The 26720-nt window shown below is 38.9% G+C and overlaps 1 protein-coding gene across 1 annotated transcript in view; it reads right to left on the bottom strand.

Moving 5' to 3' along the window:
• LOC131679583 (larval cuticle protein A2B-like) overlaps positions 1 to 13273 on the bottom strand; it is a 44191-nt gene extending 30918 nt beyond the window's left edge. The window contains exon 1 of the mRNA XM_058960322.1: positions 13194 to 13273. Within this exon, the coding sequence (XP_058816305.1) occupies positions 13194 to 13205 (12 nt within the window). The 5' untranslated portion in view covers positions 13206 to 13273. The remainder of the gene's footprint in view (positions 1 to 13193) is intronic.
• Between the last annotated feature and the right edge of the window lie 13447 nt (positions 13274 to 26720).

Here is a 26720-nt window from a genome sequence, read left to right as displayed (position 1 = left end):
TCGAATTCAACTTAATTTTCAATAAAAATTTTGATTCATGCTTTGTATGTTTACATTCGAATTGATTTACATGTCATTTAAATTTCATTATTTTTTGGCGCGTGGGGTTCTTAATGTCCGCAACTTCAAAGGATACTGAAAAGAGCCCGTCTACGAATCGATTACACCACATAGCAATCAACGTCAAGCCATAGCGCTACACAGCAACAAGGTTATGGAAGAACTGCTGATGAAAGCGATCTCTTCCAGTCAGATGCAACCATGGAAGTCTCACCCGAAGCCATTCGAGATACTGCTTCCCAGATACCTAATTCTATTGGCTGTAGGCTAATTTGAAGAACATAGATGTCCCGTAGTCTCAGGTACCCATAATGTGTATGTTCTGCCGAAATTGGACTCACAGGTGTTTCCGCTGAAAATCCACTCCATTTAAAGGTGGATGCTAATCGTGTTTCGGCTGCCATGCCGCGAGGAGATTACCAACCAGGGCAACTGCGAACTTATTATCAGAACGTAAGTGGACTACAAACAAAAATTGACGAGCTGTTCCTTGCTGTTGCGGATGTTGATCATGTTATTGTTCTGACCGTGACAAGACTGAGTGATTAAGTGAACTCGCTTCAACTATTTGGCACAAGGTACACAGTTAACCGCAATGATTGCGATACGACGAATGCAGTAGAGGGATTCCATGAGAAACCGGCCGACCGCAAAATATGACCATCGTCGATTCGAACGAAACTTTGCAAGTGTGTTCACTGTATGAATCTTCATGATATTCTCTGGCAATTGGAATATTTTGATACAAGAGCAATTTTTCAAAAGGGCGTAAACGTTTCTACGTGCACGAATTTCAAAAATTTTTTTGTTCGATTACTGTATTTTATACAGCAAAACTCTCTGAGAACAAGTTACAGGAAATGAACACTTCTGTCTGTCAAAAATATACACTAAAAAAAAATGTTGTGATATTTTTCAAAAAAAAAAAAAAAACTGATGATAAAAAATTAAATGGCGAAAAAATCCATTTTTTTAAAATTTTTATATTTTGATACCAAAAACCTAAAGAGAAAAGAAACATTTTGAATGTGATTGCATGATGGAGAAAAAATCGGTAAAAAAGTTTTTCTGACAATAACTTCGTACATGTTTTCAAATTTCATACTAATTGACATACAAAATTGTAATTTTATTACAGAATATAATTCTAAGCACCATTTAAAATCAAAATGCATTTAACAAAAATCTTCCAAAATGCGATAGTTTTCGAGATATTTGAAATTTTGCTCCTTCAAAAACAATTAATTCGTGTAATTATGCTCTTTTTAAAAGTTATTCGCGTTATCCCATCATAAAATGCGAAAAATTTAATGTTAATCGTTTTAAAGACGTAAAAGCAACTTTTTTAGTGTATTTGGATCATGGAGAAGCTTTCAATAAAAAAGTTTTCCTAACAACAACTTTTTACATATTTTTATAATTCTTACTATTTGCAGTCAAAAATACAATTTTCTTTTTGAATATGATTATAAACGCCATTCTAAATCGAAATGCTCTTAACAAAAATTTTCTAAAATATAGCAGTTCTCGAGATATTTTAACTTTTGTTTTAACAACACAATTATTTTGTTTTATTACGACCTTTTCATAAGTTAGTCGCATTTCTCCATCAACAATAATAGGTTTTTCAAAAGGCCCGTAAACTTTCCTGCAACTTTCTTTTTGACATGAAGGCGATATTGTAAACCATTTGAAAGTTACATGAAAGTAACCAAAATATATTTCAACCATAGGGTCTGATGATTAAACTATATAGTTGAGTCATATTTTGGTTGTTTTCATGTAACTTTCAAATTTTTCACAATATCGCCTAGATATCAAAGAGAAAGTTGAAGGAAAGTTTACGGAACTTTTGAAAAACCTATTATTGTTGATGGAGAAACGCGACTAATTTATGAAAAGGTCGTAATAAAACAAAATAATTGTGTTGTTAAAACAAAAGTTAAAATATCAAGAGAACTACTACATTTAAGAAAACTTTTGTTAAGAGCATTTCGATTTAAAATGGCGTTTAGAATCATATTCAAAAAGAAAATTGTATTTTTGACTGCAAATAGTAAGAATTATAAAAATATGTCAAAAGTTGTTAGGAAAACTTTTTTATTGAAAGCTTTTCCATGATCCAAATACACTAAAAAGTTGCTTTTAGGTCTTTAAAACGAGAAACATTAAATTTTTGACATTTTATGATGGGATAACGCGAATAACTTTTAAAAATAGCATAATTACACGAATTAATTGTTTTTGAAGGAGCAAAATTTCAAATATCTTGAAATCTATCGCATTTTGGAAGATTTTTACTAAATGCATTTTGATTTTATATGGTGCTTTGAATTATATTCTGTAATAAAATTACAATTTTATATATCAATTAGTATGAAATTTAAAAACATGTACGAAGTTGTTAGAAAATTTTTTTTACCGATTTTTTCTCCATCAATGTTTCTTTTCTCTTTAGATTTTTGGTAACAAAATATAAAAAAAATTAAAAAAATAGGTTTTTCGCAATTTAAATTTTTATCATAAATTTTTGTTTTTTTGAAAAATGACACAACATTTTTTTCAGTGTATATTTTTGACAGACAGAAGTATTCATTCCCTGTAACTCGTTATTAGATAGTTTTGCTGTATAAAATATAGTAATCGAACAAAATTTTTTTTGAAATTCATGCATATATAAACGTTTACGCCCTTTTGAAAAGTTGCTCTTGAGTCAAAATAATCTTATTACCTGTGGAAAATATTTAGTCTTCCATGACGGTGAAACGTACAAAGTTTCATCGGAATCTAAGATGGTCGGTCACGATTTTAATGATTTTCGGACGGATCTTCGTAGAATTCCTCAGTAAGAAAACGAGGTGGTGGAATACTGATCGCCGTCTCTAATCAACTTTCGTCTAAACGTGTAACAGATATTAGTCTCGGACTTGAACAACTTTGCAAACTCTATTGTACATCACACGGTGCATTTACTATTTGAAGACTACAACCAACCTGGGCTTCTTTGGAAGAGCACCAATTCCGACTATGCTTTCTTAGATCCTTTTGACTCAAGCCATTCGTGATCGAGTATTGTTTGACTGGATGGCACGGAGTTATTGAATATACTACAAATGTGCATGGTAACAAACTCGCGAAACCGCGCTCTAGACCTTCTGTTCGTCAATGAGGAAGCTAATTGCTAATTCGACTGAGCGATTTTCTTAAATAACGTGACCCATGTGAATTTTGTTGTAGAAAAGTTTTCGTTCGTCATGAAACAACTTTTGATACCTCTTCACTTCGTTCTCGAGGGAATCCACGCGTCTACGTGATCTAAAAAGACTTCGGCTTTGCACAAGCCGACGGAACGCCGTTACCAAACTGGAATCCACTTAAGCTAGCAGACATGTAGCAGCTAGCTAGTAGACATGTAGCACGAACTCAATTCAATTTAAAACGCAACTCCAAACCGTTTTGATGCTTTGCGAACGGGAAGCGCAACGAAAACAGGCTTCCTTCCAGTATGTTTCTCGCAAACGAAACTTTATGTACTCCAAGTGGCATTTGCAAAATATTCCGCGAATGTGTTCAAACTGATTCGGCTGATCTGACACAGGTGGAACATTATCTTAGTGATGTTCCTCGCGACGTGATCAAACTTTGTAAGTACTCGCCTTTTGGCGATAACATTCTAGCTGCCATAAGGAAACTGAAGTACTCAGCATCAGTAGGACATGACGAAATTCCTTTCGTTGTACTACGCTTTTGAAACCGTGTGCATGAACAAATTTCTATGTTGTCAGTTTTCAAAAAAGAATATAAGCGAAAAGTTGTGAACTATAGTGGAATACCCTCGCTACATGTTGCATCAAAGTTATTCGAAATTTTAGGCAGAAACTTACTTTTTCCGGGAGACCTAGGCCTACACATAAAATAATCAACATGATTTTTCTCCGGTAGATCATAAACTACCAACTTGGGCCAATTTACTTCACATTGTATTAACAATATTTAAGATGGATCTCAGAAAGGCACGTAAATGCGGACCTCAAGGCAGCGTTCGGCCGTGTACGAATCGCCTGCTGTCACTAGACGGTTTAAGTCATATCTCGTAGATCGTGCTCTAAATGTGAAACTGGGTAATAATGAATCATATAGTTTTATCAACCTGTTGGGTGAGCCTCAAGGAAGTACCCTAGGTCTTTTGCTGTTTACGCTGTTCTTCAATTATATTTCCTATGTGATATCGCCAGGATGTATACTTATATATGCTGACAACGTCAAATTGTTTCTCATTGTACGATCCATAGCAGATTGTGCTGAAATGAATCGACACCTAGATAATTTGAGCCACCGAAAATAAAAGTCGGAAGTACAGAACATGCTTCGTATAACTCGTTTCAAATATATTAGAATATAAAAATCGGAAATATACTTCGAATGTAAAAAACGGACAGAGGTATAAGAATCGGTTACAAAATGTTCACCCGTAAAACTCGCCAAGAATGAACTTCCAGTTTAAAAATCGGTTAAAAATAAATAAATCGCTCGCAAGAGAATCCGTATATCTTGATGTTCAAGATTAAAAGTAGGCTAAAAAAGCTACTTTGTAAGAATCGTATATATTTCTTTCCGGTTTTTATACTGACGGTTTTTTATCCGACTCTTATATAGGAAAGTCCCAATCCGCTTTTTATGCTTGAAGTTCATATCCGCTTTTTATATTATAATATATTTGAAACAGGTTTTACGAAGCATGTTCTGTCTTTGCGACTTTTGTTTTCGGTCGCTCATTTCTGTGATTGGCGTTAACACAATTTGTTGCGGCTTAGTGTAACTGAATTCTCTGTAAAAAATCCAATAGTCTGTAGCTGCACTGTTTCTGGGGATTCGCTTGAGAGAGTGTCAGTCAGACTTCCCAAATGAACATCGAACACCATGTTCGCTCTAGTTCTGTGCCCATCTTAAACCCCCATTTCGTGTGCAAACTCGAACGCGCTAATGCGTACCAAAACACGTACACATGTTCGTCTGCACAACCGAACCCCATGTACGTACGCGGTGTTTGTACACATAGGTTCTTGACACTAGTTTTCTCTTTCTATCACTCATCATCACTAGTGTTGACTCATTCTGTTTTGTGTGTGCCTTTCTTGTGTACGCACACGGTGTAGTTCACGGTGTTTAAACCTAAGTTTGCACATAGTTCGCTTGGGTTCGGTGTTCGAGGTGAACCTGTACACAAAGGCAAAACAAGTTTGAGGTTGAACGCGTGCACGAAAATTTGTACACAGGTGCAAACTTGTCAATGTTCATGGGAAGACTGGTGTCAGTCGTCTGAGATTTTTGTATTCTTCTACACTTGCAATTGTCCTTCAGAAATTACTACTCCCATGTCATAACAAGGGCGAATATAAACCTTGACTTTATTGTAAAACTGGCTAACGAGTTCACTGATCCCTATTGATTGCGAGCTCTGTATTTTTTGCTTTTTCGGTCTGTTCTTGATACTTCGGCACCTATCCAGTCCTCTTCTATGAGCATTTGTACTAACAGGGGTGACATTACGCATCTCGAAACGAAAGGTTTATTGTATGCAAGCTTGTATGAAAAAGTCGATTCGAAATGGTTCCATAATGTCGCCCCAGAATTGAAGCAGTGTAAGCAAGATTCCTCCGTTTTGCCATGGCGCGATCCAACAGTGCTGCCAAAATATTTTTTGCCCATGGCCATTTTCGTGGAACGCTACTGGCTGGTTAATAGATGTTCCAGATTTCAGGAATCAGGAATCAGTAGCGACTGGCTCAAATGACACGTTTCCCATGTTGGTCGGAGATTTGTGCCTTGCCATGATTTATCTTTTCATCATTTCTATGATGGGAATGATTGGAGAAGTGATAAGGTTAGGGATAAGGAAAATAACGACACAGAACAATTAAAACAGGGCATTCTGCACCCTCGAAAGGATGTTGAACGATCTGCAGGTGCTACAATAGCAGGAATAAAACTTCAAACGCCCGGAGGGATTTAGCATTTTTATTTAAACAGTGAGCGGATATATCAGCACCACGAGGGGATATTTAGATAACAGAACGACAACACCCCCGAAGAGATATTGTCGTTCAAATGCGGTTTAAGCTATACCTCTATACTACACTGGGTTAAGGACAATATCATATCCTTGAGTTATATGTATGTAAACCAAAAATTTTAATACGCCATTGTATTGCCGCAAGGCAGTTACATCTCAAATGATACGAGGTTCCGTAATCGGATTCACAAAGATCACACGAATAACACTCAGCACACTGAATAGTAGCCAAAACATAATTGAGTTTACAATGTCCAGTCAGTGATCTTACTGGTATTTGTTGAGTTTTCGAGATAATTTTTCAATTATGGGAGTTTTTTTACTCATTTGAAATAAAAATGGCTATTTTTTTCCAAAAAAATCCGCCATTTTCAAGATTAGTTTCTCCCTCGAAATTACAACTATTTAAATTAGTTATGAGTTGAGATTTTATTCCGTGTAGACAAACAGAGCTTCATCGTGTTTGTTTATTTTAGAGTGATTCATAATCATGGCAAACTCATTCGGCTTTTTTGTTGGTTCTTGTTGAGTTTATAATAAATTGTCACTCCTTCAGTGGATCGCAGCTGCTTAATAAAGAATCGCGATTAATTCGCTTTTTTCAAAGAGTCGATTCTTTTGATCGATTCACGAATTCATTCGCCCATCTCTAATTTGATATGCTAAGTTCTTCGACTTGAGTTCGACATGCGATTACTAATTTCGATTTCGAATCGGTCGAACTAACTCCTATTAGGACAGTCTGACTGTCAGAGCAAAACTAAATTCTTTTACCGTAAAGTTCCTGATGAAGTGCCGGTTGTACGCCACGCAGCATAAATTTCTGCTTGAAATATGGTACAGTATCTACCAAGCGAATGAGCTTAGTTTTATCTCATTTCACAACAATAGACACCAGCTCCAGTCCTCCAATAAGGAACTGTCAGTATGACAAATTACGCATTCGTCAAGTTGTTGCTCCATCCAGTCAGACAGCCATTCTTCGTGAGGAGGAATTCTTACAGTGAAACTTTTGAAAGGAGCAAGTGTCTTTTGTGGCTAATTTGCCAATCTATTGGATTACTATTGCAGAGCCCAGTGACTTAAAGCTCAAGAAAGTGCTTCTTGTTTCAGAAACACATGTAGCGGTTTTATGTTCAAGAGTGCCTCTAGAGCAGCAGTAGATGTTGTTGAGAATGCAGTCATCGCCATCTAGAGCATCCTCCGAAGATGGTTTAACTTTGATTGAATTGTCATGACTTCTTCCTTCTGCCACCAAACAAGGTACCCGTATGCTAGTATTGGCCTAACAATTGCTGAGTAGATCCATTGAATGTACTTGGGTTCGAGTCCCCAAGATTTGCCGAAAGCTCGTCCATATTGGCCGAATGCCTTGCAAGCATTCTTGATTCTGAAATCGATGTGAGCTGTCCAATTAAGCTTAAAGAGTAGAGAATTACTCCAACGTACTTAACTTGATCTACGACAATAATTTGAGGATCAAAGAACTGTAACGAATGAGTTCCGATTGTAATCCTTCGTTGCGTGAAAAGCACCATTGATGTTTTATTTGAATTAACTGATAATTCAACATGAAGACACCGTTGCTCAACACGAAAGGCTGGTTGCATCAAATCAAAAAGTGTGTTAATGCAAATACCGGTGATCATTACGTGATAATTATTGGCGAAACCATGTGTCGGAATTCCAAGCTCCTTAAGTTTCCTCGACAAGCCATCGGCGACAGGGTTCCACAGAAGTGGTGACAGCACACCACCTTGAGGACATCCGCAGACACTCAGTTTCCTTATCTCTGCTTGTCCTAATGATGAGCACAGATGTCGGTTGCTAAGCATTCCGTGTATCCTGTTTGTGATATATGAAGGTACTCCATGACCTCATGCTGCTTTCAAAATGTATTCGAAAGACACATTGTCAAAAGCAACTTTAATATCAAGAAAAACTTCTAAACTTAATTGCTTTTGCGTAAAAGTATTTTCAATTTATTAGACAGCATTGTGTAACAGGGTGGTAGTAGACTTCACTCGCTGATATGCATTTTGCATTGCATCCAGCGGGTGCTTGCCTAAGCTAACATCCCGAATGTAATAGTCGCTTAAACCTTTCACTGATTTGAGAAGAAGGTCAGACTGATCGGTCTAAAGTTCGTTCCCTCCTCATAATTGACGCAGCCATCCTTGGGAACTTTTGTAAAAATATGTTTGAAGTGTTCATAGCCTCTTTGAAGTAGAATTGGAATGATTCCATTTTTTCCCGGAGACTTAAACGGAGTAAAACTTTCAATGGTCCTTTTGATCGATTCGGTTGTCACAATTCTACGAGCAGATGGCCAAGAATCAGAACTACCTGAAAAGAACGAAGGAGCAGTCGTAAGTTCGAACTCGTTTGGTATGAACCAGTTTGCCAATTCATGCGTAATACCGTCAGAGCAGAGAGTAACATCTATCACCTCTTCTGTGCCAGCTCGTGCAAATGTTGGGTGATTTCCTACATTAGGTATGTGCCGATTTGTACTACTTATGTATTCCATCAATTCGGTGCCTTTGCATCTCCGCCGAGTATGAGGGGAAACTCATTGCTGCCACGGTATGATATAGCTCTTTTGCAATCACCCTAAGATAATTTATTTTATCGACAGTCATATTGACCGTGACAGCACGCGAGTTGTGAGGTCGGATATAAGACATGCGTTAATGGCACTCACTATTCGCAAGTATACACGCACGAGGCATTTCATGCCCTTTTTGTTGAATGCCACGAAAACGGGGTAGCTTTTCACCATAAAATGATTCATGATGCTCATGACCAGGGTTACCATATTCACAGATTTTTCTGTAATGTTACAGATTTTTTGCGAAATTTTTGATCACAGATTCTTTTTTACAGATGACAGATTTTTGGCATTTTGATGAAAATTTCACAGATTTCCACAGATTTTTGGAAATACTGTGATTTTTCACAGATTTTTGAAAATTTTATTACAGATTTTCACAGATTGTTTTCCTGTTTGAGTCATCACAGATGGCCTGCGTTTAGCCAAACCGAGCTAAGCACCATAATTTTTTCGTGCATTTTTCGTACCAAAATTCATTTTTCGATAACTTACCATTTACGTAGAAAGTCAAAGAACACTTGCTTGCTTTCGTTTGCTATTTGAGCTCCCAAAACATAATAGAAATTAGAGTTCCTGGTGTTACATTGGATGTTAAAGCGATTTTAGATAAAGTACCTCAAAATGGCGCTTGGTCCTCTTTGGCTTAACACAGGCCAGATGGTAAAAAATCTTTTTTTGACCGAAACACAGATTTCAATGCGGCATCGCTGCTCATGATTCCTAGTATAATAGTCACGACTGACTGTATACCCGTGAAGTAGTTCACAAAATCATGAAGTCCGTGAACCGGTTTATGATTCTTAGTACATAATTCACCTATCTTGCCTGCTTATGATATTTAGAAGATATCTCTAATCATTTTCAGTTTCTTGCAACTGTACAGGTGGTTATGAAATTTTCACGCGAACTATTTCACAAAATTTGGAATATTATTCGTGGAAACATTTTTGTTTGATGTAAGGATGTACGATTACGATTCGATTATTCGTTTAATCGATTCATCGATTAACAGCTATGGTAAGCGAATAATCCGAATAATCTTTGCTCCATTAGCAACTCATAGATAATCGAACTAACTTGACTCGAGTATTATCCCGAGTAATGTCAGAAAAATTAAAATTATTGTTTCAATTTAGTACAGCTCAATGCGCTAGCGCAACGGAGTCGAGGGTCTTTTACATATTTATGAGATTTAAAAATAGTAAAAGCAAATATCAGCGACTGTTCGTTCAATCTCATGCGTGTGACTTGCCAATTCCATTGCACTTTGAGACCCTCTTTCTCGGCGGAAAAGCCTTTGTTTCTTCACCAATCACGTCATTCGTTTGTATCGTGTAGTATGTGGTCTTATTGCCATCGTTAATGCCTAGATGTTCGATGTTATGCCGCGCTTCTTGCATTTACAGGTGACGAGTGTGAATACGACTCCGTCGGTATAAGTTTTCTCGCTTAAGGTGCTGACTGATTTTGCCGTTGTTGTTGAACAGCAGCCACAATGTTTCAATTCAGTTAATGGTATCGTAGATTGTGTAGGGGATTTTATAGCCTTAGTTCAGTTTTCCCATAATCCACACTCAATTTTGTGTGGTCAGCATGTTTAGAAACTGATATTTCAGCTTATTTTGTCTATTGATTTTCAGTGAAATATTTTCCGCATTTCAGTTATCAAACATCACATTTACTGAGACTCCAGTAACGAAATTACTTTGCAGGTGTTAAGTTCTCGATAAATGATAAAAAACCGAATTTCGGTTGAAAAAATTAAGTGTGTAGGGGAACTGGGGGGAAGCCCGACACCCCACGACTTTTCCCTGACATCAAATTTTAAATCATACAATAATGACAGGATATTATTAGTACGATTATTTTTGGCATTTCGATACATATCGATGCCATATGGGTTCATAAACGTCAACAAAATAAACAAAACAAGCGAAAGCAAAGTTGATGCGCTTTTGGATGTTATTTTTAGTTGATACATTTTAAGGTTTTAATAACACAAAAGCTTTGAAAATGACCTGTTTTTTGTCACACATTCTATTCTACTCTCCATATCGTTATTTGTATGTATTGAAGATAAGTTTGAGTATTCCAATACTGTTAATTGAGCATTTAACAAAAATGGGCGCTGTTGGGGTAAGACCGACAATTTTTGGGTGGGGTAAGACCGACACGGTGTTTAGATAATTGGGTTCGTTTTTGATTCGATACAAACGACTGGGTATATTTGTTGTGTTCAATTATACTATAATTACGTCATGTTAATAATTGAAATACACGGAAACTATGTTTTTTGCATTTATTTATCAGTATTGTCTCAAGCCGACCAAAAAAATTAAAAATTAATTGAACGTGATTCATAATAATATTACAAAAAGAAACGAAAAGTATAATCTAATATGAGATTTTGAAATGATATTGATGAAAATATTTTTTAATGAATTCAATTTTTTGAAACGCTGAAAAAAATATATTTTGTTAAGAACCACCTAAACAAGGATTATGCACAGAATATACAATTTTAGGAACTTTGTGGAATTTTAGAAAAATTATTGCGCTTAAGGTGTCGGACTTGCCCCGCGTTCCCCTATATATTAATTTTAATGCGTACACAAACACGTGTTTTAGGTTGTTTGTCTAAATCAATCTTCGGCAAACCGTATTTGACCGGAGCTCCACTTCTTGCTTCTGTGACTCACTCATCTCGACAGTTTACGAGTTTCCTGGTTTATTTCAATTTTAAGCAAAATGCGTTTCAAAAGAACTGATTTAAAAATGAAAAAAAAGAAAGTGCTATTTCATACACCTTTTTTGAAGTGTTTTCTAGACATGCATGCAATACTTAACATGTGAACTTCATAGATTGTGAAACTGCCTAGAATGCGAATACAGCACTTCATTGAAGCTACCTAAACTAAAAATACCCTTTAATCTAAACTTTTAATTAATAGGTCAGCCACTAGAACACACACTGTAAGCGTGAGTAAAAATATAATAATTTCAAATGGTATCTGCTTTGAAATTTGGTACTTACATTTAAGTAAGTCACGTAAAAATAATGAGTCCGTAAATGGAGCTCGTTATATTTCCCCAATATTGCATCCAACGCTGAGCAAGAGTACATTCATTTTACAGGACTTAAACAAACGCTTCAAGACCACGCTACCCCTTGAGCGTGTTCCTGCATAGTCACTACCACGAAAAAAAAGTAATTTTGCATTTATCATCAACCCAAAAGCGGGTGAAATTAAAATTCTTCAGAGAATGAGCAGAGAAAGAAAAGTTTCAAACGTACATCCTGCCTCATTTGTGTGCGATAAGTAGCATAGAAATAGTAGCAACTTGTTGCCCATCGCGCCGTTTCCGGCACTTCCGGAAAGATAAAAGTAATCTCTGAATTCCACCCCGTTTGGAATTTGTGTATTTAGCCAAAGCAGCATTCCATGTAAATGCGAACGAACGAACGAACGAACGAACAGCCATAAAAAGGAATACGTTTCGGTCAGAACTAGAGCAGCCCACTTTTTCCCTGGATTTGCCAGTTGCACTATACATTTGTAACATTCGTTGCAGCGGCGATAATATTTCCGCTTTGGTTAGCTTTAGTGAAGCAGCTACTCTATGAGCTATCGGATGCTAGTCCGGAAAGTATCATTTCACCATTACGATAACCTGTTTTAACATTGCATACGGAGGAATGCATAGCTAAACAATTCTGCTGCTAACATGAGAGCAATCGAATTCTTGGAATATGAGTCTAGAAAGTTATTGCAAAGATGATTAAACTTTAGTTTACAACTGCTGTACCTCAATCGGTAACCAGCGGGATTGAGGTGGAAATTAGATTTCCGTTTTTTCCCATTCTACATTGGTAACAGGTTTGTAGCTCCCGCAAGGATGAAAGTTTCCCTCGGGCACGTACTTTGGAACCTTGGTGTGAGGAAGAGATTTTCCATGGCTTTGGAGCACGTGGTTTTTGGAGCATAATTACTCTCGCTGGATGATTCCAAATTGAGTTTAAACAAAGTTTTAACTTTTTGAGAACATGGGATTTCATTGTCATAAAAAGTGCTTTAATATGAATATTGACTGAAACAGCAGAAAACTTTGGATTCCGAATAGTTCTGGAACTAGCAAAAAAAACTATCTGATTGCATTTGCAGATTTACAGTTCACTTAGAACAGGCGGTCGTTTTTCTCAGAACACACAAGTTTTTTTTTCTACTGTAAGACTTCTTTTAGCGAGTTTGACTTATGAATAATTGAATTTCATGTCGAAAGCTGCTTGTAGCTGTCGTTTGCATCTCGTTTCTACTTTGTTCGAATGAACTATTCTCACTGGCACTGAAAAATTAAACTGAAATTTTTTGATGCACTAACGTCGATCTGATGGCGATTTTCCCAAAACACTTGAATATGATTTCACTGTTGGCAATTACACTTTACCTTGGAGAACATTGTTGTCGATTTATTTTTGGAGCAGGGACTACTACTGGAGGGTCGAGTTGTGTTTAAACTTGGAAGGTTTACTAGACTTTGATACCAATTCGGTGCAATGCACGCACTTTATATACCTCAGAAAGCGGTTGTCACAAAACGGTGCGTGATCAGTAAAAAAAGCGACCGCGAAAAATACTATCAAAGAGCATTCACCCCCTCCCTCCCCCCATTCGGGCGCAAAACGATGAAAAAAGAAAAACGCATATAGAATCAATCTCAATTTTGAACCTCCCAACGAGCAAAATGTTCGAGTTCTCCCACCTTGTCGAACCTGCCTTCTACCAGAAACTCGGCTTCTCTCACACCTCGTGCTTACCCACGGCTGTGCTTACCATCGATCGAGACGCACCGATAAGCAGCCGGCCTTTCGGCGACCGACACCCGCCACCGTACCCGTCCGACCACCCACCCGCCGTGCCCGGCTGTTGATAGAATCGCTGCAGGGACGACGCGACGTGCCGCTGCTGCACTTTCAGGATGCTGTAATATTGATCGTTCTCTCACGTTCGTACACGGCTACCGACTCCACCTCCACCAAAGTAAATCAAACTCAAAATGCTCGCCGTACACTGAAGGTAGGTAGAACATGAATATCACACACAAACACACACACATACAATGGAGACCAGGTGGAAGCTGCCGGCGATTGCACTCGATTGAGATGTTTATCGTAGGTTCGGGTTCGTTGCTTGATATTCGACTTTTTACCTTTTCGCTCTCCGTAAGCTTTCGGGTAGTGCTTTTTTGTTGATGGTGATAAATCATATTTTTCAATTTGTCAACGATCAACAGTGTTGCCTTGTTAGGAATGCGGGCAGAATCGAGTTTCACGAAAAGGGGCGATATTCAGCGAACTATTAAATGTAGTAAATAGTCTGATATTGTTGATTATCTTCGAGCATCTAAAGAAGTGAGATAACAAACCAGTTTCAAAAGCATATTTTAAAATACTATTCTACGCAAAATTTATACATTATGTTTAATGTAAAACAAATTTGGGTAACATTGTTCATCTGGGGCTGAACTGTAAAAAGCACCAGTTTTGGTGATATAATCATCACTACATTCCCGGAGAATTGTCAAAACCAGGGATGCCAACGGTACCGATAAACTACATTTTTTCGGTATATTTACATTTTCACAAGCCGTACAGCCCGCTACAGCGACGCATGACTACAGCTCTTGCCAGAACGGTAGCCAAACCGAGTACATTTTCCCGTACAGCAGTAGAATACATTTTTGTTTTGCTACTGTACTCCGACTGCTCGGTGAGAGTGTGGCGTAGTAAAGTTTTTTCTCTCGCTTTGTACATTTTTCTCTGCATAGTCAAAGGGAGAGGCTCGCACACGAAAGCGTTGATACCGGCCGTGGCGTAAATGAGCCGCATTCATTGTTGTCATTTTTGAATAAAAATATTAAAAAGGTTGAAAATATTAAAAAATGTAAAATAAGGAAAGAGAAGCTGTACCGCTCGCGTCTGGTGGCTGTACTGGGGACAGTAGTTTTTTGTCATGTTACTGCTTTGCACACAGGCAGCCGTACAGCGCTGGGCGTCCTGCACTAGCGAATGACAGCAGCATCGAGACAGAAATGAGAATGTAGGCAGAAAAATTACAGCCGCAGAAAAGGTAGGCATTTTGCATCCTTGGTCAAAACTTTTATTTCCTGCTGCTTCAATCACTGGTAATATCAGATCTGAAAACAATTTGCGCAGTAGTGTAGAAATGGGGAGGAAGGCAGCCCAACGTATAATTGTTAATCCATTTAGAACAATATGAACGGATAAACTAGAATATTTAAGTCAAGTAATGACGGGTACGTCCATCACGAACGCCGTGGAACGCAAGCAATTTTCAAGAACTCAAGCAGCTTACTTCTTAGTCGATTCCCACTCTCAACAGCAGTGTTTTTTTGCCAAAGATCTGCGATCTATTAATTACGCCTAAATCGTTAAATTTGGGTCAATGACGTCTTCGGAGGAGCTTGTCGACACTATAAGCCCTTTCACATGGTATTGTTATTTTAATTATTAATCTCCCTAAAAGTGAGATATATTTACCAACTGTCTTGCAAGTGCATATTTTAAAATGATGTCTTTGGAAAAGTTGTAGAACATGCCAACAACTTTGCTGAAGACACAAAGTCTATATCTTTAATATCTTCGATATTATGGTTGGTTGTTTGCGGATGATCCCTTTGAAATATCATTCTGGCAAGTTTGACATGCTCAGTAAAAAGCTTTGAATTATCAAAATGGAAAACTTTCTATATTAAAACAATGGCGTATCTCGTGTATTATCAAAGTAATTTAGCATTTTTTGAAAAATAAAGTGTTTTAAATGGTGATTGGTTGTTAACGGGGAAACGGATGAGTTTACGTTAATAGTGTTTTCGGACTACTCATCGAAAATAGCATGGTTTATCATTTGCTGCTGATTTTCGTGATTAATCGTCCTATAAGTGAGATATTACAACTAATTTTTTTTTGGTAAAAGAAATGATCTAACGTCGTTGGAAAAGTTGTGTAGATTGTTTTTCACGAATATCTGTTCTAAATACACGAAGTTTCTTCTTTGAATGCATAAGAAGTTATAGCTCGTTATATTTGGATGACCCCAATTTTTTTTAAATATCTATTCAATTTTCATTTCTACGGGTTTCGTATATTCTACGAAGTTATTCCAATCATGAAAATACACAATTTTTATTAACGCGTAATTTTTTTTTCCTCGAGTATTTTCGAAGACAATTATTGGATTATTATAATTGACATTTTTTATTAATCTATTTATTTATTTCCTTATCTTCGGTATACACCGTACAGACGCATTTTAAAACTATATATTTCTTATTAATATCTTATATCTATGCTTGGAAATGTTAAAATCATACACTGAAGAAGCTTCGTTAAATCTGCGGCAACATCTTTCCAGTGGATTATTTTGTCCATATGAAGTACGGTGTCTAGGGATCCACAACAGAGTGGGATTACGGAGAACACGAGGAGGCGCATACAAATTAACGCCCGAGAGAAGATCGGGACTATCGATATTACCTGACAGCAAGTCGAAAACAAAAACTCTTTGCAGGAAGATACGGCGAGTCGCCAGAGTCTGCAGACCGAGTAGCATACATCTATCGGCATAAGGAGGTAACACAACTGGATCATTCCATGGAAGTTTCCTGAGGGCGAATCGCACAAAACATCTTTGTATACGCTCTAGTCGGTCAATTTGAACGGCATGGTATGGTGCCCACACTTGCACAGCATACTCCAGAACACTTCTGATCAGGGCACAGTAGAGTGCTTTTAGTGCGTAGAAATCATCGAAGTCCGCCGTGTTCCGCTTTAAGAAGCCCAGTATTCCGAAAGCCTTAGCAGTTGTCGCGGTGATATGGTCGGAAAAGCTCAACTTCCTATCGAAGAGCACTCCCAAGTCACGGATCGAGTCGACGCTTTCAATTGTTCTACCATTAAGGCTGTATTCATAACGTTCTGGAGTAAGCAAGCGTCCGAGACTGAGTACTTTGCATTTATTAACGTTGACTTCCATTCCGTTAAGCGTGCACCATTCTTGAATAGTACAGATATCTTCTTGAAGCACTACGGCGTCAAGTGCAGAAGCGATAGTTCGGAAGATTTTGAGATCGTCCGCGTACAGCAATTTCCCAGACTTGATCCGACTACAGATATCGTTAATAAACAGAATAAAAATAAGCGGGCCCAGATGACTTCCTTGCGGGACACCTGTGGGTGTTCTGAATGTGCTTGAACGCGTGTTTTTTATACTCACGAATGCCGAGCGATCGGAAAGATACGACTGCAACCAGTTAGTCAACCAGGTGGGAAATCCCAAACGCTTTAATTTCAAGATTGCGATGTTGTGCGGTACTTTGTCGAAAGCTTTTGAGAAATCGACGTTAATTGCGTCCACCTGATGACGCTTCTCGACGGCGGGAAACAACTTAGAAGTGTAGGCTATCAGGTTAGAAGTTGTTGATCGTTTTGTGACAAACCCGTGTTGATACTCCGAGATAATGTGGGATGCAGCTGCATACGTGACGTTGTAGACCAGCTTTTCGAGAACTTTGGAGAGACAGTTTAATAATGAGATACCTCTGTAATTTTCGACGTTGTGAATATTTCCAGCCTTGTGAATGGGAACGATAGCAGCTTCTTTCCAGGCGATAGGAAAAATGCCTTCAGCGAGAGAGCGATTGAAAATGATACACACCGGAAGAGACAGCACGTGGGCGCAGCTTTTTATAAATTGGGGCGAGAGATGATCGGGGCCAGGCCCTTTCGACGAATCAACAGCAGTCAGAGCCTACAAGACGTCAGCTCGGCTTACAGTGGGACGGGGGAGATTTATGTTGTACGATGGTAATGTTTCCAAATACTCTTCCGAAGGGACGGTATAGTCGCTTCTAAACACTCCGCGAAAGAAATCAGCAAACAAATTTACGGTATCAGCTGGAGATTGCGCGCTTGCGTTTCCAAGGAAAACGTCAGTGGGAGTACTACCAGATCGTTTTCTGCTGCTAACGAATTTCCAAAATGTTGCGGGGTTATCGCGAAGGCTATTTTGCACATGATTCAAATACTCACGAAAAGCGGAATTCCGGGCCGTTTCGTATTGCAGCTCTATCCGTCGAAGAGTAACTTTGTTTTCGTCTGACTTATGGCGGAAATACCGCTTGCGTTGTTTTCGCAGTGCATTACGCAAACGGCGAATCTCAGCGTTCCACCATGGAAATTTGAAATCCACCCTCCTGTTGACTCGTTTCAGTGGAACCTTTAGGCGGAGTATGTCATATACTTTGCCATAAAACAGCGCGACTGCTTCGTCAAGCTCATTACAACACATTAAGTCGGTCCAGTCGACAGTGGCAATCAGTGCGGAGATTTCGTCAAAGTTGCAACGGTTAAAGTCAAAATCAAGCTCGTCAATCGAATGAAATGAATCATCACCAGTGTTGGTACGTACATCTAGCCGCAGGACAAACGGTTTGTGGTGAGGATCGACTTTGAGAATAGCAGTCGGAGGTTCAAGCAGCTCTACGATATCCGTGTTGTTTACGAATGCAAGATCGAGGATCCTCCCGTTCACATTCGTCAATGAGCAGATCTGGTACAGACCGCCTGCAACCATAGACTCCGTTACAGCTATTTCTTGTTCCGAAGAGGCATTAATAGGTAGGTAACATTTTAGATCATTATCGAGCGACCACTGAAGGCGTGGAAGATTGTAGTCTCCAAAGACGAGAACAGTGTCGGTGCTGCCAGCATTGTCTAGAATTGTTTGAACGGCATTAGCGTGCGCGTGATACAAATCCGGATCACTATTTGGCCTGAGATAGACACAGCTAATATATACAGATTGATTCGGGAGCGCGATACGCACGGCGATTTGCTCCAGGCGTTCAATTCCAGATAAGCTTAGCTGCGAGCCTACGAGGTTGTTCTTTACCGCTATTAGGACGCCACCGCCTCGACGCAGATGACTGGTTGTTGAGTTGCGGTCGCAGCGATATATTACGTAGTTTGACGAGAGCTCAGCGTTTAATATGTCTTCGCGCAGCCAGGTTTCCGTAAGGACAATGATGTCGTAGTCACTAGAAGAGAGCGCTAGATGGAATTCTTGTGTTTTCGTTCTCATTCCTCGCACGTTCTGGTAGTAAACGGAAATAAACTGCTCGGAATGTGCGGTAACTTCGGGAAAAGGCAATACAGGATGTGAAACAGGCGATGTAACTAGTTGGGAGGAGGGCGAAGAGCAGTGGAAGTAGTCATTGTTGCTGAGTCGGGCGCATTCGGTTTCCAAAAAACCTTTCTGGAAACCGACTTCTCTTCAAACTCACGATAAGCAATGCCAACTGGCCATGTAGATGCCGTCATAGCCTTTTCTTTGAGATCCGTGGGCATGCCAACTTTGTAGGAGACAAATTTCAGCGTTCTAGGATCTCTGCCACGAGGAACCAACTTGACGACAGTGATGTTCGAATTTCCGAGTTTATCCGCAGCTAGCTTGGTGACGCTTTCATCAGGGACATCGGGCGAAATTCCTGACAGGTACAACCAAAACTTTTTATCTTCACGATTCACAGCGATAGATGGTGTCAATGAGTCGGCGGCATCAGTACCACGTAGCAGCTTAGAAGGATTGGAGCCTGTATCATCGTTGTCTCTCTTTCTTTTAGCAGAATTAAAGGAAAATTGACGCGGTCCAGGAATCGGCGTTTTTGGTACAGCGTCTATCAACGTTTTGAAGTTGGTCCGAATTTATACCTTTAATTCCTCCAGTATGTCGTTGCGAATAGAATTTTTAAGCTCCTCGATCACCATTTGGTTTGCGGACTCAACGGACACTAATGCGTTACGAAAACGTGCTTTGTCCATGATATTTTTGCAGGTGTTACACATCCAAAATAAGTTAGACTTGTTAATAACAGCGGCAAATAATTCATCGTTTAGTCCGCAGCATTTTGCGCAAAATGACGAAGAGCAAAAACCGCCACATTTTACGGCATTACGACCATCGGAAAATTTATCAGTACAACTCTCACAAAATCCAGGCATTTTACGGTATGCGGTAGTGTAAGGGTTACTAGTTGAAATGCTCAGTAACAGATGGCGCCACTTACACTCTACAAGATGATGACAGGTATGTTTTTGGGTACGAAATTCACTTAGGTACAAGATCGAAGGAGCGCAAGAAAGTACTAACCAAAACAACTACGAAATCACCTCTCACCTTTCTCGTTCTGGCACCTGGAGTTCAGGAAGGCGGAGGACAACTGTTGTTCTTTCGGTTGGCAGAAATAAAACACAGCAGCGACGATGATGTTTATTTCTGCTGGATGATGAATTAGCAAATTGATGGGCGGTATTTGGTCGTGTGTTATGTTGATATTTGTTCAGATGGTGACACTTTTGTAAACTGCGAGTGGAAGTGATGGTGGTGGAGTGGCGAGATGGCGGAGTGGCGAGGTGACGGAGTGGCGAGGTGGCGGTGTAGCGGTGGTATGGCGGCTATGGCAAATCAGCAAACTGCTTCAGCTTGTCCAGAATACCTTGATATTGCGGTCCTACCTTGCGTGTGAGCAAAACACCGTCATTCGGCAAGTGAACACGGAGGCTGGATATCAAGTTTGAACGGTTTTGCAGGATATCGAGGCAACAAATTACAATGATATAAACAAAAATCGAGGAGCGCGGAAACAAATATTACGAAGATTGGTTGACTGTGTTGCGAGTTTTCACTAAAAAATGATTTTTAATTAGGGTAAATTAATTAGATAATCATAATTGATATTTTTTGAAAAGCAATATATTCTTTCAAATCATCTATAATTCTACTGGAGACAACGAGAGATAAGCGAACTTCATTGAGTTCTAGAGTGTTGATGTAGCATTTCTAATTGTATTAGAACTGGCTGCCCGTTTTTACCCGTTCCAATGTTATTGCTTTTCAAATTTTTGCTAATTTTACCAAAAATTACCCAATAACTGCTAAGTCGCAAGTGATGGACCAATGATCTCTTCTGGAAAGATGGGTATCTTAAAAAGACGAACAACTGTCTTGAACATACTGAAGCTTTATCTACGACATTTAGGAAGTTATGTTTTGAATAAAAGCTTTTAAGGAGTCATTCACAAACAACGGTCAATAACTTCGAGTGTACTATAAATAAAGGTTTTTGGTCTTCAGTAAAAATGTTAGCAAAAACAAGCTCTTTGACATTATTCCATATTACTCCACAAGGAGAAAATTGGTTTAATACCGTCTTTATGCATGAAGGGCACAAAACCTAACTATAATTAACCCAGGTGTTTGCGTTTTGACTTCGTCTCTTCAGAATTACGGAACTTGGTTTTCCATACAAAACTTTAATTGCTAGTAGGAGTTTTTCCCTCGTGGGTGCATAGAGTAATTTGATTAATAGTAGTTCCGTCAGTTTTGAGTTATATAATCATGTAGAAGGGAATAGGTCAGGTGTAACGGATTTTACTTCTCACTAATTCGGTAATTTCTTGCCTTACAATCAATGGAATGCGTGGACATTGACATCACCGCTTTGCTTCGTTGTTTAGAACCAATTTAATAACACAAATGCGTTCAAAACAATTCTCGTGTTTGAGCACAATGAAAATTTAAATCGAGTGCCCCTATTGTTGCACTACCATTAGACTCAATGCGTTGGACAAAGATGGCAGATACTGCTCTAACCAACGGCTTCAAATGGGTAGGGTGATAATAGAAACATGGCGCAAATAGGCTCGTCACCCTATATTTTGTAATTAGTCTAGGAGAGTCATGTAGCCTTACCTCCACATAGTCATGATCTATATACACGGGAAGCTTAATTCCAACGTTGTTACTTTCAGCCACGTGTTTTAAGTTGTTCTTCAAATAAATACTTCAGCTTGCGCCAATGTGTTAATTGAAATTGATACTGCATTGCGGAGATGATGATACTGAAGGTACGCGACTCCCGCAATACTACATTTTCACCTTTAGAAGGTATTTCACTTCAAGAAAACTCAGTCGTATTGAACAAAATCTAAAGCCGACAACCGTGGAGTTGGGTCGAAGCAGAGCACTTTTGTCGGCTTTACTCACAATGGAAAGATGGAATACAAATAGTTATGGAATTTGCGTTTCGACTTCATCTCATCAGAATCCGACACTAACTTAGTGATAGGACGAAGCTAGCGTCAGAATAATGCTGGCTCCAAAAACTTAAATGCTATTTGTGTTTCTGAGCAAACCCCTAGTCCTGCGTAATGTCTCACAAGAAAAAGAGTTTTGATTAAGTTGATGAGAATTATAGAAGTCGAAATTTTGTTTGGTTTAGCAAGCCAATGTAATATGCGCTATGCCATGTTTCTCCTTTGTGGAGAAAACATAGGTAAAACTCTTTTCTTTTCCACTGAGGAGAAAATTGTTTTAAGTGGGCGTTAAGGGCACAAAACCTAAACTAAATCAGCATAATCAGAACACCTTTTCTTGTGGTAAATTGTGTTCCACATCAAATTGCATCACGGAAAAAAACGCTGTAGAAAATAACCCATTGGATACCTTCTCTTGAAAAATTGGGTAGAAGTAGTTTAGAGTGTATTGTTTATATGATATTTTTATTGCTGTCAGTTTTTCGAAAATTGGAAAAAATGGTATCACCCGATAAGCAAGGTCTCGAATTGATTTTGCGCAAGCACCTGAAAAATCCTCAACTCTCTCATCGGGACATCGGAAAACAATTCGGAATCGTGCTATCAACAGTGAGTCGTGTGATCAAAACTTACTACCAAACTCTGAGCATCGCACGGAAGGAGAAATGCGGTCAGAAATGATATTATGTAGTGAAAGCGTTTAAGCGGAATCCCAGTGCTTCGGTCAGGGATGTGGCCAAAAAGTTGAATCTGTCCAAATTTTTCGTTCAGAGAGACAAGGACCAGGAGGGACTGCACACGTACAAAGTGCAGAAGGCTGCAAATTGTGACGAACGGCAAAATACGATGGGAAAGTCACGGTCCCGGAAACCGTACTTCCTGAAGCTGACGAAGCCTCAGTGTCTCATCATGGATGATAAGACTTACGTCAAGGCGCACTTCCGGAAGCTTCCCGGGCTACCGTTCTTCACCGCCCAGTCCAAGTTTGATGTTCCGGAGAAAGTGAGAAAACATAAACTTTTAAAGTTTGCCAATAAATACATGATTTGGCAAGCAATCTGCTCATGTGACAAACGAAGTGAGCCGTTCCTGACTACCGGGACTGTGAACGGGCAGATTCGCTCAAGGAGTATCTACAGAAGCGTCTGCTTCCTCTGCTGTAGCAACACGAGGGCTCTACGGACTTCTGGTTGGATCTAGTTTCGTGACACTATTGAAATGTTTTCCTGGAGTGGTATGAAGCCAACGGAGTCACTTCCGTACTCAACGGACCGGAACTAAGGCCCATCGAAAAATACTGGGCAATTATGAAACAGGCGCTACGGAAGCATCCCAAGGAGGTAAAATCTGAGGAAGACATGAAGAAAAAGTGGATTTCCGTACAGAAGAAACTGCAACGAGATGTTGCACAGAACCTAATAAGTGGAGTTAAGCGTAAGGTGCGAGCGCAATGTTATGGTATTGGAGTGGAATGAAATAAATATGCCAAAAGCTTACTAACGGGATATATTTTATTGTCTGGAAGTTTGAATAGGATCGGTTCACAAAGTAATTTTTGATGTGGGACACCCTTTACATCAGGCAGGACTAGGGGTTTGCTCAGAAACAGAAGTAGTGTTTTGGTTTTTGAAGCGTTAGCTAAGTCCTGTCACTAAATTAGTGTTGGATTCTGACGAGACGATTCCATAACTAATTTAAATTTTACAGGGTTACTTAAATCATATCTCGCAAATTGTTTACTATACGTAAAATTAGGAAATAACATGTCATACAGCTTCACCAACTGGTCGGGAGTGCCTCAAGGGAGCAATCCAAGACCGTTGCTTTTTTCGTTGTTCTTTACTGACGCTTGTTATCTTATGCCTCCAGATGAGAATAAATAAATACCAAGAATCGTTATCGATTTGCTTCACAACTTTTCAAAATAAACTGAAACTGCTCTAACATAACTCAATCTCCTCACCCATCAAAATCTCCAAGTAACATCCGCCTATCAGTAGGCGCAAATCCGGTTGTCAGCTATGGGACATCGTAAGGTAGAAGTCGTTTAGTGTGTTCACAAATAGTGTTTTGCCCGGTGCATTGGTGCCGTGGTGCTGAAGAGACAAAGTCGAAACGCAAACACGTGAACTAATTATAGTTTTTAGATGTTTTAGTGATCAAAAACGCATCACGTAGATTCGAAATATGAAACTTACGAGGAAATAGGCTTATTACACCTACAAACTGCCGAAAACATGTTGTTTAGAGAATTTCACACGTATCGATACATCTGATCAACCCAACTCACATACAAGCAGAAACTTAACTTACTTTATCCCAACGCAAGTCACAAGTGGCGCACATACGTCGCACCCTGCACTGTTGAACTCATTCGTGAACATGCAAAATTTCAAATCGCACAGCGTGGCGAAGAGCGCACGATGAACTTTACACACAGCAAGGAAAATGGTGCAAGTTTTACAGGGTTTAACTGCAAGTGTGAGTTAATGCTACAACTGGCGAAAATCCTTAATAGATGGCGAATCCATCAGGTTTGAACAATGATTGATTTAACATGGACATGTGAATACGCCGTTTCATAACAGTTTTACTGACTTGAAAAGGCAGTTTCGATTCGGAATCATTGAAACCTTGCAGGCTCAAGGATTATTATTTCTTCACCGTATGTGCACGGAGGGCTAAATACACTGATGAAATATTGACCAAAATGAACCAGTGCTTTGAAATTTCAAAATCAGTTGCATATTTCTGCTTGTATTTACCAAAACCAACATTCAGATTCACCGCCTCCCTCAATCATTAACTTTTCAACTGACCGAAATTTCATGCAGAATCGAATGCTTGAAAGCAGAGGAAATATAAATTCCTTCGCCAATCAAAGCATTCATTTGTTATTATGTGGACAGTTTGAAGGCTGAAGTTGGCATCTTCTACATTTTCGAGCTTAAGTGAATTGCGTAATCTATATCTGGTGCACTTTTGCTCAGAGCTAGCATAGAGAAAAAATTCAGTTTGCTTCTGAAACCGAACATGTCCGAATACAGCTGCGTAGGTAGAACGAACTACGATGGAAAGGAACCAAAAATTTCATTAATCGCGGCGAGCATGAAAGAAATTAATTTCGTTTCCTTTCAAGTTCACGCAGGGATGTCAATTTTTTAAGCTCTGGAATGAACATATCAGTCGGTGAAATCTTAATCAATGTTTATTCAATTTCGAAGCACTTATGACTTTTATAAAAAATGTGGAATCCAAATTTCAGAAAATATTTTAAAAGTGACGCTGAAATCTAAAATTTCCCAGTCTATTTCATCAAAATCCATCGACACGGAGCTTCTAAAGAAAACTAAACGTTTGTAAAAGCGACGAACGGAGCATTTGCTGTGAAATCAGTTCACGCAAGGTATTTGAAGGCGACAGATGGAGCATTTTTCCAAGAGACTTCATACAGATCGGTTACTGAGCAGACTCGTCTCTACCATACAAAAATTCGAATAATTCATTTGAATATTGGTTCTTTCACCATCCCTTATATTTATTTCCGAAAAATCTGATTACCGAAAGATTCGACCGAAGCTTGATCATGCCGCAAATCTTATCTTGTCGGATAATACTAGATGTTTGAAGGCAGCAAATGGTGCATCTCTTCAGGAGACTGTATATCAAGACCTGTAAACTGAGGTGAAGCCTGGTGAGGCCTCTCCTGAAAAAAACCCAGGTGATTCTTTATTGACGACTCCGACTTCCCGATTAAGATGATATACATAATACTCAGTCTTCTTTTGGCTAATTTTAGATGCAGCTGACACTAAAAATGCTTGATCGACTTTTTATCACGTTTTGATATGTAAATGACAAATAGAAACTCTTTTATAAAACTTAATTAATAGGACCACACCTTCCATTCATCAAATTGAACCCTATCGCTCTCCTGAATTAACTATCAAAAATACAATCCCATGTGGCTAAAATCATTTACTAAATAAGACCGATAGTGTCAAAGACGTATTTACATCTTTGTAAAAAAAATCAAAAATCGTGCTTCCATCGATTAATGTAACAAAAGAAGAAAATAAATTTATTCTTCATTTAATGAACCATTTGTGATAGTGTGTCTAAAGCAAGGAAATTACATTACCAGCGACAAGTATATTTATTGGACTACCGTGTTTACATTCCCGCACCCAAAAGTGAGATCGACGGTGTGGTCACCGATTCGAATTGTGTTCCCCTTCTAATTTGTATCGGGTTTATTGGTGGGACTGCTTTGTCTAATTAAGTCTTGTTGGACAAGGTTCCTCAACCTATTCGGATATTTATTGTCGCGAGTCATGCATTGGACTAAAAACAAGAAACTGTGTCAAGTGGCAATTGCGCAGCGAATATTTAGAATGACTCTTGCATTGGGAATGCCGTGAAGAATGCCTATTGTGGGGAGAATTTCCATGATCTATCACCATGACTTGCGTACAAACAATGCTTGACAAATCCGAAGCGTTCCTTTAAAAGATACTCTAAGCACTGCAGAAATGCTAAAAAAACGAGTAATCGATTCCAAATTATCGCGTTTATATCAAACCATTCGTATTTGAACACCTTTATTCGTGTATGCGAATAATTATCTTTATACGCGACAACTTTGCTTTAATTTTCGTTACGCTGCATACCGCGCTGCAGACGAAGTTCCCAGCATCCGTCCATAAGTGTGCATTAGCAATTTGACATAGCACCTAAATCATAGAAGACTGCGTCTGTCGTCGTCGTCGTCGTCGGTGGCTACCTACACGATTACGGCT

Source organism: Topomyia yanbarensis, chromosome 2 (genome assembly GCF_030247195.1).
Source record: "Topomyia yanbarensis strain Yona2022 chromosome 2, ASM3024719v1, whole genome shotgun sequence".
Classification (NCBI taxonomy): domain Eukaryota; kingdom Metazoa; phylum Arthropoda; class Insecta; order Diptera; family Culicidae; genus Topomyia; species Topomyia yanbarensis.
Note: the sequence above shows the minus strand (reverse complement) of the source record. Positions and strands in the feature narration are given on the sequence as shown.